Source organism: Prenolepis imparis, unplaced genomic scaffold (assembly GCF_030444845.1).
Source record: "Prenolepis imparis isolate NDT839.2.m4 unplaced genomic scaffold, iyPreImpa1.0 SCAF_1, whole genome shotgun sequence".
In the NCBI taxonomy this organism is placed as follows: Eukaryota; Metazoa; Arthropoda; class Insecta; order Hymenoptera; family Formicidae; genus Prenolepis; species Prenolepis imparis.
This window is the reverse complement of record NW_028141159.1, coordinates 1,891,862-1,904,954: the sequence shown is the minus strand read 5'-3', so window position 1 is coordinate 1,904,954 and position 13,093 is coordinate 1,891,862. Positions and strand designations below refer to the sequence as shown.

The window sequence follows — 13,093 nt, the reverse complement described above, 5'->3', positions numbered from 1 at the left end:
ATATAAGTAGTATAAGTCAATGAAAATAGTATAGGTCAATAAAAGTAGTATAAGTCAATAAAAAAGCTACATGTCAATCTATATAACGATATAATAAACAATATTAATTAATTTGGACATAAAGTTATGGACATTATGATTAAATGCAAAATGATGATATAAAATAATAGTGCAATAAATATAAGTAATGTCAATGAAAGTAATGTACTTACATCAATGAAAGTAGTATAGGCCAATAAAAGTAGTATAAATCAATAAAAATATTATAAGCTAATGTATAATAATAAATAATAAGCGATATTAATTAATTTGGACGTCATTATTAAAGGGTTAAATGCAAAATGATGTTATGAAATAATGATGCAATAAATATAAGTAGTATATGTCAATGAAAGTAATGTAGATCAATGAAACTAGTATAAATCAATGAAAATATTACAAGTTTACAATTTATATATATATCGATTATACACAAACATCACGCTTTCGGTTCGATAAAAAAAGTCGGTGAACTATTCCGTAGAATGTATGTCCCACGAGAAGATAATCACGCGGCAAATACGGAGACAGATATAATACCTAAAATGCATCTGCCGAGGCTTGTTACACGCGCGATGTAGAGTCATGGTTGATGGCCATTGTGTCGAAGCGCTATCGACATTATATCGCGCGGGAGTGTGTCGCGCCGGGGAAATCTTGCGTGTGTTTGTGCAACGGAGGGCAAGAGTCTCGCGGAAACAATTAATCTAGCCCGCTGATTACTCCACCGACGCATCCGTCCCCGGGTATCCCCGTCGCTCGGCCTCTCCGCAGCCGAGATGTCAAAACTCGAGATATTAATATGTTCTCTCGGCTGGCAGAGAGATGGCCGCGCCGAGGTCTTATTGTGATATATATACACTCTCCTCCGATTAAATTATTATGTCTCCATCGTTGCTTCTACTACTACTGTGTGTAAGATTAGCGGAAACGCCGGGAAACGCCGTCTCGCTCTCTAAACATAAATCTGTTTAGATGGCTGCGATAAAATGCTTACGCTCTGTTTCGCGCAAAACTTCGCGACGGTAAGCTGACTCCATTACGCGAAATGAGATTTATTCGGAGGATCTAATGGGTTCACAGTACGATACAATAAGACCGTAAATAACAATCGATCGGGGAATGTTCTCCGCTAATGGTGCAACTGAATTAACGTACAACGTATGAGATAGTGTTTTTTTTTCTTCTCGGAAACAATGAAACACGACAGGATAGTGATATCGAGAGAAATATGAGTCTTCATACATTCGTTTATAAAAGTAATTATTTTTGATAAAAGTATCTCTCTCTCTCTCTCTCTCTCTCTCTCTCTCTCTCTCTCTCTCTCTTTCTGTTTCTATTTTTTAATAAATTGCAATTATAATTTGTCGATAGCTAGAAATGAATAAAAAATGAGTAATTATTAGAAATTGCATATTATTAACACATTGTTAAAATTTTTCTTAGCAAATGTAAAATAAAATAAATTTTCAAAGAAAAAATGCGAATAAAATATATTTTTCGGACAATGCCTTTTCGATTAAATTACTAATATTTTAATATTTGCAAAATACAATGATGGAGAAGGATAATCGCTTCTTTTATTTTAATAAAAGTATTATTAATCAGCGAAAAATTTTTCTGATTTCCTATGTAAAATGTCAAAGTATATCAAAGTTTTAAAAGATAAAACTAAAATAGTTAACGCATTTAGTAGTTTTTTTTTTTTTTTCGAATAATTTCGAAAACACGTAATGCTGTAGAAATTTATAAAGTAAAGTTAAGCAATTTTAACGATAAGTCAATATATTTCACAAGTTAGCGCGTTCTCACCTACAACGTGTAGATAGCCATATTGCGTTTTGGCGGCGGCAGTGTTAATCTGGCACATGTACTTTCCCTTGTCCTCCTCGTGCACGTCGTTGATATGTAGGAACCAGGTCCTGTGCTTATCGTGCGACACGGATATTCTGGGGTTCCTGGTAATAACGTGATTCTGTACCGTCAGGATAGCGCTCTTGTCGAAAAGCATCCAGGCCACCTGAAACGGGACGGATATCATATTATATCGTAAATAGTTCGCAGAGTCGCGTGTAATAGGAAATTGCTGTACTTTGGAAGACGATATTTTTAAAAAATTCAAAATTATGCATCTATTCTTGGGAAATTTATTTCTGTCTTATTTCTATCTTATTTTTTAATTAACACAAGAGTTTCTTATTCTATATTTGTATATATTTTATATTCTCGAATAAAGATCCGGCTCTCGACCGGATGTGGATGCATACTTTCTTATAGTTGTGCCGTAAACTAGAGATCGCGAAATATGAAGAATAAAGATGTATAGTGACGATACGAAGAAAGGAACGCGAAGGAACAAGAAGAAATGAGATTCGCGAACGGGACGGATGATCAATGATGCTTTCAAGCACCGAGTGATCTACAAACCTACTACGGTTATAGATATTCACCAAGCGGGATAAATCGCTCCGGGATTTCGCGGGGGCATCCCTTATGGAATATCCTCCATGGCATATACGTACTAACGCAATATATATATATATATATATTGTGTGATATACCTTCTCTGTTTTATACGAGCAAAGTTTTCCGCGGACGAATAAAAACTCGGTCTTCCCATCGTTCAAATGACCGCTTATTGAGATCCCGGTCAGCTGCTTCCTGCATAGCATCGTTCGTTGAACAACGCCGATTGTTATTACCATTGAAATGTGTAGCTGTCTCTCCCGAGAAGGGAAACAAAATAGAAGACGAGATAAGTAGAAAGTATTGCGACAACAGGATGCGCGGAAGTGCTCCGGAGATATTTAGCCGATTTTCCCATTCACGTTGAAGAAAGTGAAGGCCTTACGAGCGGTAACAAAGGGAAACGAGAGAAAGAGAGGAGGAAGAATAAAGAGGAAATTCTGATCTCCCCCCCTCTCTTTCTCTCTCTCATTCGCTCCCGCTCGCGAAAAGTCCCTGGAGAAATAAGAAGGGCAGCGAGTTCTTTCGCTCGGGCACAAGGAGAGAGAACCGTTGCACTTACTTCAACACAGCCGCCCCTTTTCACAATGTGCAAATGCACCGCGTTGTACAGACAGGCTATATTGCGCCATCGTGATAACTCTCCGCGATGTTAACCCGCGATGTTGGCTAGGAGGAGCTTGCGCGACTTAAAGTAAAACAGAGCGAAATGCGTGTGGAAAAGCAAAACGTCACCGCATATTTCATTCTAAATATACGATTACAATTAGCAATACGCGCAATTATGTAATTGTTACAGTGTATTTGTAGTAATTTATCACAAATATAGAAAAAATGAACATACGATAAAAAAATACGATAAATATAAAAAAAATATAATAATAAGCAACGAAAATTGTAACATTAAAATACAATTATATATAATTTAGCTCTTCCAGAGCAGGGTCGTAAATACATATTTAAACGGAGAGGACGAGTTTTAACGATCGGGATTAACGCGACGGAGAAGAGAGGAAACCGTAACTATTCGCTTCCGACTCGTAGAAGCAAGGAGATCGTTTCTCTCTTTCGAGCGTAAGCGAATTTTCGTCCATCATTTATCCAGTCGCTTTTGCCGTGGCGGATATCGGCGGTTATCTTCGCCGAGAGATCGGAGAATACGCGAATCTCGGCGGGGAATTTCTCGGCGTCGAATGGAATTGTACGAATACATCGAGAGAAATCGCGGTTGACACTTTCGTCATTTGCCTTTCCGGCGCTCTAACCTGTGGTTAATTACTTTTCGTTCTATGAAAATTAAGTCCGCGATTTCAACTACGTGTTAAGTGCGGAAAGGATGTTCGAGTTTATTACAATTTTTAATAATATTACAGTTTGACAGCTACTTCTCTCTCTCTTAAAGAGACTCTCTTCAAGTTTTTAATTATTTCCTCTGTCGTGATTGGATCTACTTCCATAAAAGTGACGATTTTAAAGAGTACGGTGTTTTCTTTTACACGCTAATTATATGTATATGCTGGGACGATCGTCGGTCATAAAATAATTTGTGCAAAATTTCTTTGAGAAAATACGTTTTACTTTCGGTGTTGGAAAAATTGATCGCGAATAAGGAAATGTGAAACGCATCTGATATAATACTTCTCTCGTTCGTTTGGAAAAGAGCTCCTTCAACTTTATAACGACAATGTTCTTACGAAAATTCTTGGAGAAGATCCAAATATCAAATAATATGAGTTGGGGAAAGTATTCATGCTTCTTGTGGAATAGTAAGCGTCCTTAACTCGATTCTTTTAATCTTTCACACTGGCCCCTCCCCTCTCCGTGGGGGGATAATCGAAGAGAATATCATTATACTATTTTCTTCAATTGCCGACGTTTGTAACAGCATTAACTTGAATTCTCTCTTTCTCAAAGTTTTTATCATACTCAATAATCGCGAAGGAACGAGAAAAAATATCGCAGGGTGCGATATAACTCCAAGATAGCGAATATATATTTCAGCGATAAAAATATATTATTCTAATAGCATCAAGAACAAAAAAAAACGCAAACGTCCAACCAATCGGAAATGGAATTTTTCCGCTCTAGATTCCTTGAGCCTGTCACTTACGTCACCTCGACAATGTAATATCGGCGTGCCGTTAAGTTTCAGGTTCAGCACGCGCGGGAGACATATAAAGAGCTACACGGAAAGCAAGTTCGAGTGACCATCTTTCCGACTCGCTTCCCGATGCATCAGCATGCAAGCCACACCAAAACTAAGATGGATGCGCGAGAGTAAAAGAGAAAGAGAGAGAAGGAGAGAGAGAGAGAGAGAGAGAGGGGGAGGGTTTGCTCTAGGAGTTTGTTCCCCCAAGAGCGCGGCACGAAGCATTGATTCCTCAATGCGAGAGGAGAGTTACAGCTTTGTTTACTACGAGGGCGACGAGCTCAGCGCCGTCCAGTCTGGCTTGGCGCTGGCTACGCTACTGTCGGTGTCTTCTTTTCTTCCACATCGTCTCTTCTACCCATCTCGCTCTCCTGCCCCCTCCCAAGCCGCCGGGAACGTCTGGACCGGGAGACCTATAGTTAACGTCAAGATCAACTCTCCTCCAACGTCCTTTCCAACGTTCTTCTTCCACGCGAGTACTCCACGGTACTCCCCCGCGCGTACGCAAACACATTCACCAGACCTAGGCGGTTTATATAGAGAACCGTGGAAAGCGAAAGAGCCGGCGAACTGAGCCAACCCTCCCGACCATCCCCTACCTCCAGTTCAGCCATCGTGTATGTGGAAAGTTGGACCACATTCCGGCTGAATGTATTACAACCACTTAACCCGCAAGCTGTCGAGGCCTTCGGACTAGAGAATCCATGCGAGACGTTTCATGTACCTTTACCAAGACTGATAGTTTGTTTAATGGGCACATTAGGCGCATCGATGACTCTAGCTTGAATAATCGTGTGATGGAAAAATATTTTTTTTTTCTCCATAAAATATCGCATTCGTATAATAAAATTTGCACGCGTAACTCTCTTTTTATTTGTAAAATTCTACGGAGTTAACCTCATCCTCCGCGAGAAAAGAGGATTAACTTTTCCATTGAAATGGAGAGAAAGACTTGATTTTTTTGTTGTTATTAATTTTGTTGGACTAGACAAGATACAGATGCGTTTTATATTCTCTTTTCGTTGATTTTACAACACCTTTTCGTTTTTGTATATATATAAACAGTTATCCGCACGCGCGAGGCGTCAAAAGATTTTATAAAAATTTAGAAGGTGTAAAAAAATACAATGGAAAAAAAATCACAGCTAACACTACTTGTTAACAGAACTCGTTAACAGTCTGTATAAAGTTGGATTGGATTAGCACTCAAACTGTCGGAAATTCGAACCATGTCCTCCGGCAACTTGATTTAACAAATTGAATGCAATAAATCGCGTCCCGACACGCAAACGCATTTTTTTGTGTCTGGGTTACGGATTTTTCTAGTTTTATTTACACGATAACACACACAGCGGTGCGCCAAATCTTTTCGCTTACGTAAACTTGAGGATTTACTGTCTCTCGTCGAAATCAGTGAATGGAAACGTAACAATGAGCGCCTTGCTACGCCCGGCTTTGCGAAGCTTCTTCATCAACAGACCCTTCTCTCGCCACACCCTTATACCGCATCGTCTTGTACAAGAACTTAGGGCACCTTATAGATAAATGTATTAGGACCACTTATCCCACAAGCTGTCGGGTGTTCCTCGTACTTGTAGGCAACCTCTTAATTATCATAGAGCGCTAAGCCATCGCGCAGACCGGAAGTACGAAAGCGCTGTCGTGAGTGCTAAAAGCACCTAGGAACTGTCAAAGATTCTAAACAGATGAGATTATCTCGCAACGCGCCAAGTCCACACGTCGTCGCCAAGTTTCTCATAGAACAACGACGAAAGAAGTGTACGTTAAGTATACACGTTAAGTATATAATTAATCGACATTTTTTTTTATCACAACGACCCGATTGCCTGCGTATCCTGAAGAACAAGAAGCATGTAGCAAAATACACGATAGAATCGACTAGGAAAAATATATTATTTCAATATTAGAGAGTACTCTTTCTCTTGCAGTTTCCACATTAAAAATGAAACAGTGAGCGAGGAAATGCAAAAAATTGCAACTAAAACGAACAAGATTAATGTTTCGTATAAATTTTGCGCGAAATTCTCTCCGTCTTACGTAAAATCCGAGGAAAGGATCGATACATACCTGTATATACAATGTCGGACGAAATTATATATTTCCCGTACGCAAAGGTACAACTCTCTCCGCGACACATGAGATATAAAATATTTCGTCCTGGAGCGCGGAGCGACACATTTTCATCAAACGCACCGGTCTTATAGAGCGAGATCGTAACGATGGCGACAAACCGGATGCTGCTTCTTGTCAGCCAAGAAGACATCGCGACGTAGCAAGGAGCATCGCGTCGTTTCCGCTCCGCCCTCGCGTCCTCCGCTTGTCAACACGTTCTTCTAGCAGAGTTCGAGCACACAGCCTCCCCTTTCCTCGACCTCACCCTCCTCCCCCCTTCCACCCCCACCCGGGTGTTCCACAGTTGCCCGCCAACGGAACGCAGCAGGGTTGAGAGACGTGATTCAATTTAAAAATCATTCGCTAAGTGCCCGGACTGAAATATCCCCCCTCTCGCCTCCCCTCTTTTTTTTTTATTCGAGGAAACACATCGCCGCGCGTTCCTCCGTTTTGGCCATTTAGCCTCCCTCGCGCTTTAATTCACGTTGTGTCCTGGCGGACCCCCGGCGCTCGTGAATCCCCCTTCGACGTTTCGACGCCGAAATATGGACGGCCCCGGAAAACGGCTCGAACCGCTCGCTCGCTGGCAACGGTTAGCGGACCCTGCGGTTTAATCGTCACGTCGGTGAGTCTAACGATCTCACATTACGCTTCGTTCGTCTCTCTCTCTCTTTCTCTTTCTCTTTCTCTTTCACGTAGGAAGGAAAAGAGGGCAAATAAAATGCAACGCCCCGCGCAAAACGACAAACTGTGTGTTTGTCCATTTCGCCGAAACGAGATATGTTATCGAACGTTATTGCGTTTAAGGAGTGTGAGCGTAAAAAGCTGCGCGGAAACAAACAAATAAAAACTGACCGAACGTTTCGACATTCGATAATATTGACACGTGTGTGCTTCGTCGTTCGTTAGGTGGATGGAAAAGATTGTTGAAAAAAAATATATCAAGAGCCCGCACATGTAAAAGAATACTATACTGAGGCAAACTTTATATAAGCTACTTAACTTTAATTTACATCGTATTACGTAAAACATATTTAAAACGCTAAGTGAAAATACAGCGAATTCGTTGAGTAACATTAAAAAAAAAAAAAAAGAATATAACACGTGCTTTTATTTATCAAACTATATACATTTTTTTTATAAAATACATAATTTATATAATAATTCTATATGTAGTCTTCTATAAAATTATGTTACAGAATTTTTTATGCTAACTTTTATGTAGGTCCAAAATATGCAAAACCTATAGCAAGAATAAAGCTAAGTTAGGATGTAGTGAAAATAATTGACAAGTTATCTGACAGACAATTAAAGTATGGCACTAAAATGATATATTTTTATATAAATTTTTATATAACTCTATATATATATATAAAATTTATATAAAAATTTCTTTTAATTTTTATATACGTCGCATGCATTTTATAAAAGCTTTTGTACAGAAAAGTTTGGTCTTTTTATAAAGCGCAGAATCTTTGCAAGTCGACGTTTTATAAAAAGCATAGACTTTTTGTAAAAAAGCTAAATATATAAAGAACGAATGCGATATATATATATTATAGTTATGAGAGATGTGCAAAATAAATTTAGAAAGAAAGCTAAAGTATAGAGATATACAGAAATATTCTTTCAACCAGTATATTTGTTCGCTTACGAGGATATAAAGGTTGCGATGGATATAAAGGGTCGATTTGGAATCGAATCGTTACATTATTCCATAACGTCCTGACGTCTCCATTCGTAAGTTACGAGATTCCAAAGTGCAAGAGTGAATTCCCGCCACTTGGAGCAAGATCAGCGGCTAACTTTCACGCACCATCGTAAATCCGTTCTTGTACTTCGAAACTCCGTAACTCACGATCGGATCATCGGTATGATACATTATGGTGTGCGCCATTGGGATTCCCGCTATGATCTCTGGTCTATGACCTTTGCGGCGCGCTAAAAATACGCGCTCCAAGAAAATGATATGTACTCGTCGTCTCCAAAGTGTATTTTTTCACATTTGGTAGTAAAATCGAATAAGAAAGCACAGAATATATATATATATATATATATATATATATATATGCTCGAAGCATGATGATTTACGTGCGATACGTAAAGAAATAGAATTATTTCCTCGCGCGATCAAACACGGGTGAGAGAATTCATATAAATTCTATTTGAAATTCTATTGATACATTAATGGTATGTTATATGTATTTGTAATAAAAAAAGAACGAGAAATAATGAAATAAAAGTTTTATTACTTCTCTTCTGAGATTTAATTCAATTTAAAATGTATATTTTAATATATTTGAATGCAAATTTTTTCAAATATTTCATGAAGATGTTAAATAAAACAATGAGATATTAAAATTAAATGAATTTAAAATTATTTATATTTAACAGAAATAACATTATACATACTTGCTTACGCAAATAAGAAGCATAATAAAAAGCGATGTAAATGAAGTAAAAATTTCATTATTTTATATGAGATTTAATTCAATTTAAAATGTATATTTTAATATTTAAATGTAAATTTTAAAACATTAAAAGAAATATCTAAAAGGAAGAGATTAATTTTCTGTTAGAATTAGTTCGCAAGTTTTTCTCAACATTGTACAAATCTTTCTGATTCATGTCGTATAAAAAGAAAGCTTACGCTTGCTAAGATCAATTTACATCATATATTTTTATATTTTATCTGCAAAGATTAAGTAGAATATATCTGAAGAGAAATCACACAGTGAATATATTATTAATATACGCGTAACTATTAGAAACATTGCGTTCCGCAAAATCGACGTCATGTTTAATTAATTCGACATTAAATTGCTTATTCATGCTGCTTCAGCATACAATTGTTTAAGGGTAGCGACATTATGCGTGTCGCTATATAGCATATTATAGAATAATATTCTAATTAATTATTGCAATGATTATATCGGCGTTTCTATTCAAATCCATTAAAGATTGTTATATAAATATCTAAGCTACATGGAAAGTTAATAATGCTAATTCGCGTGCTTATGTACATATTAGTACACATTAGTTATTCAAGTTTGCATTCGGGAATTGTATGTCGTATACCTAAGATATTATTCATATGAATATCCATGGATTTATGGTGACATAATTACAAAACGCGATATACAATATAAATGAAAAATGTTCTCATAAAATCATGAGACATTTGCTACTTTTAAATTTGTGTATTAATATGGAAAGTTATAAGAAGGTTAAACAATAAATTTATTAAATCTCTATAAAAAATTATATATGCATATATAAAATTCAATATGTAAAATTTAGGCTTTCTTTTACATTTTATCTTTTATATTTTACAATAAAGTTAAGTATAATTTATTTTTTAAAGAATGTCATTTTCCCATTCGGAATTTTCTAAAAATAAAATTATTTTAATTTCTATAAAATAAATTATTATATAAAAATGAATATGATTTATATTATTTAACGCAGACAATTGCAATTAGTCATACGCGAAATTCATTAAGACAATCCGATTGTGCGAGTGAAAAGTATTTTGCAACTGTAAAAATATATTTTAACTGTTGTCTTTTTAAGAAATTTAATTTTTACAATTTCTTTCTATCTCCAAAATATTTTTCATTTTTTAGAAATCCAATATTAAATAAATGTAAAATTCTGTATTATATATGGATTGGAAAAAGTTGTAATATTTGTTGAGGCACTTGAATATAATATCCAAACATAATAAAAAATGATGAAATATGATATCCAAAAGAAACTAATTATAATATACTTTTCATTATTACATCGAATTATTAAGAATCGCGTGATTACGCGCAGTCGATGAAGCAATTGCAATATTACACATTATGTACTCTACTATTAGACGCTGAAAAATTGTCACCTTAGCGTCTTAGCAGCTTGAATTCCCAGGCCGCACGCGAATGCACTTTAAGTGATTACAAAACTTCTTTTGCCCGACATGGACTTCCTGTCTACTTGTTACGACAAAGTTTAACTCATACTAATTATTAGTGCTAGATTGAGAAACGTATTACATAAATTATAGTAGCGAGCAAACAAAAGAGTATCCGTGTTTCAGAAAAATTTTACACAGATTTATTTTCTACATAATTCCCTTATTATTTAAAGAGCTCGCGAAACAAGCACTGCGAGTATTTGTATAAGCGATTTATTTACATGTTTCATTTACATTAATTATAATATACATGCGAGGCAGTAAACATCACGCATTTACTACATCGACTATTTATATATATATATATATATATATATATATATATATATATATATACATATATATTCCGATATTTTAACTGATTTACATTTAACAAATAGTCACTTGTGTATTTCTTGAGTAATGTGAAACAAATCCTACGGCTTTATTGGTTAAAAATCAACTTTGAATGTAAAAATTCGGCGAACAGAAATCTGTTGGTTTACAGATATAATCTTAAAGCGCGATTAATTAATTAGTCTTTATACATGCACAGCTCGAAAATATCACATTATTCATTATTCATTAGAAAAAAAAAAAAATTAGATAAATGAAATATGTATGGAATGGAATGGCAACAATTTTTATTCATTTCTTTTTTGCGTATTCTACTGAATAAACTAGCATTGAAAATAATGTATTCAATAAAAAGTATATACATATTAGAGCTGAAATAACAATGTAATATAATCGAAGCGATTGCTCGTGCAAAAAATAAGTTGAAAATGTACAATAAAATATTTTCGTGCAAAATTTTATTAAAAAAAAAATTGACTTAAAATATTGAAAAATTCATAACACGTTTATCTATTTTAAATTAACATTTAAAATTTTCGCTGATCAACGATAAGATCAAGATTGATAATTCTGATAAACTTATTTCTATAATATTAATTATATGTATTTAAACAATTAATAAAATTTCGAAAGAGAGAGAAAGAGAAGATCGATCCACAAAATTTCCGACATGCTCACGGTACGAGACTCGAGCAATCGGAATGAAAATGGAGGGAGCAGGGGGAGAAGAGGCGAGGAACAGGCGCGACTAAAGGGAGACCGCTCGGATGTTGCTTCCCATCAGAGCTAAGAGTGAAGGTTAGTTGCGGTATACGTTTCTCTAGTCAGGGCACGCGCAGCGCGTAATTGTGAGGATGTCGGAGGGTGCGCAAAATCGGAGACGTTAGGTAGCGAGAAAGGGTAGCAAAACGGGGGAGGCGGAAGGGTGGTCGAAAGAGAAGCAGTCGCGAAGAAAGGATGGAGGAGGCGTGCGAGAGAAACCCGAGAGAGTGAGAGAGAGAGAGAGAGAGAAAAAGAGAGAAACCCGAGGTCATTCGACGACGACGATAGTCGGCGTTGCGGTAGAGCGGCGAACGAACAGACGGAAAAGGTGATGTCGACAAGGCTGGGGCTGCGGCTCATTAAACCACCCCAATACTCGCGCGGCATACGGAATCGGCAATAAAATCATCCCCCGATCATCGGGGTGATAAAAGTAATGCCGAGTCTACGTGTATGTCTGTGTGTACGTGCGCATGTGTGTGTGTGCGCGCGCGCAACGTAAAAGCGATTGAAAATTAAAACCACCCCTCCGATAATTACTCACGTAATTCTTATTGCAACGTAAAATGAACTTTAAATTCACGATTGGTATTACAAATAACGATGACACGATGACTATAAATTTCTATTTGTTTGCAATTGCATATATAAATAATATTACCTTATTATTCTGCTCTATATAACGTTATTATACTTCTACGTAATAAGTTATTGTATTATAATTGTTAACGAAAAGTACTGCGATTGAATTTTTTAATAATATTGTAATCATTCTTCGATACCGAGTTTATATTTATTAGAATTCTCGAAATATATTGACTCGATATAATTCATGTGCGCATTTATATAATATTTTATTTTTAACTAAAAAATCTTTAAAAGAAAACTTTAAAGAGAGAAAAAAAATATATTTTACAAATAAATTTTCTAAAAAAAGTAACAATTTTATAATTGCAATATTTATAATGTAAAACAAATAGAAAATGAGTACAGTATGAAAATCCTGTTTAATAAGAAATTTAATAAAATAGTAACTCAAATATAAACACTAAGAAAGCAACATAATAAATCGAATCGATTATATTTCTATATAAGTTTGTATTTTTTATTTATTACTTAAAATTAATATAATTTTTATTTAATATCTAGAATATAAAAATATTTATAAAATTTATATACCAAAGAATTATCAGAGTGTGCGTAAAGACTTTGTGTTTATACTTGCTCCAGAAGTTATTTTATACACTTTT

General features: G+C 35.6%; 2 protein-coding genes across 3 annotated transcripts in view; one reads left to right on the top strand and one right to left on the bottom strand.

Annotated features, from left to right (window-relative positions):
* The window catches only part of LOC145941638 (synaptogenesis protein syg-1), a 273,743-nt gene that overhangs the window by 99,720 nt on the left and 160,930 nt on the right, over positions 1 to 13,093 (top strand). The gene's annotated exons all lie outside the window — the stretch shown is intronic.
* LOC145941649 (limbic system-associated membrane protein) overlaps positions 1 to 13,093 on the bottom strand; it is a 203,006-nt gene that overhangs the window by 90,388 nt on the left and 99,525 nt on the right. Inside the window, 1 exon segment of the mRNA XM_083047852.1 lies at positions 1,852 to 2,059. Coding sequence (XP_082903978.1) covers positions 1,852 to 2,059 — 208 coding nt within the window.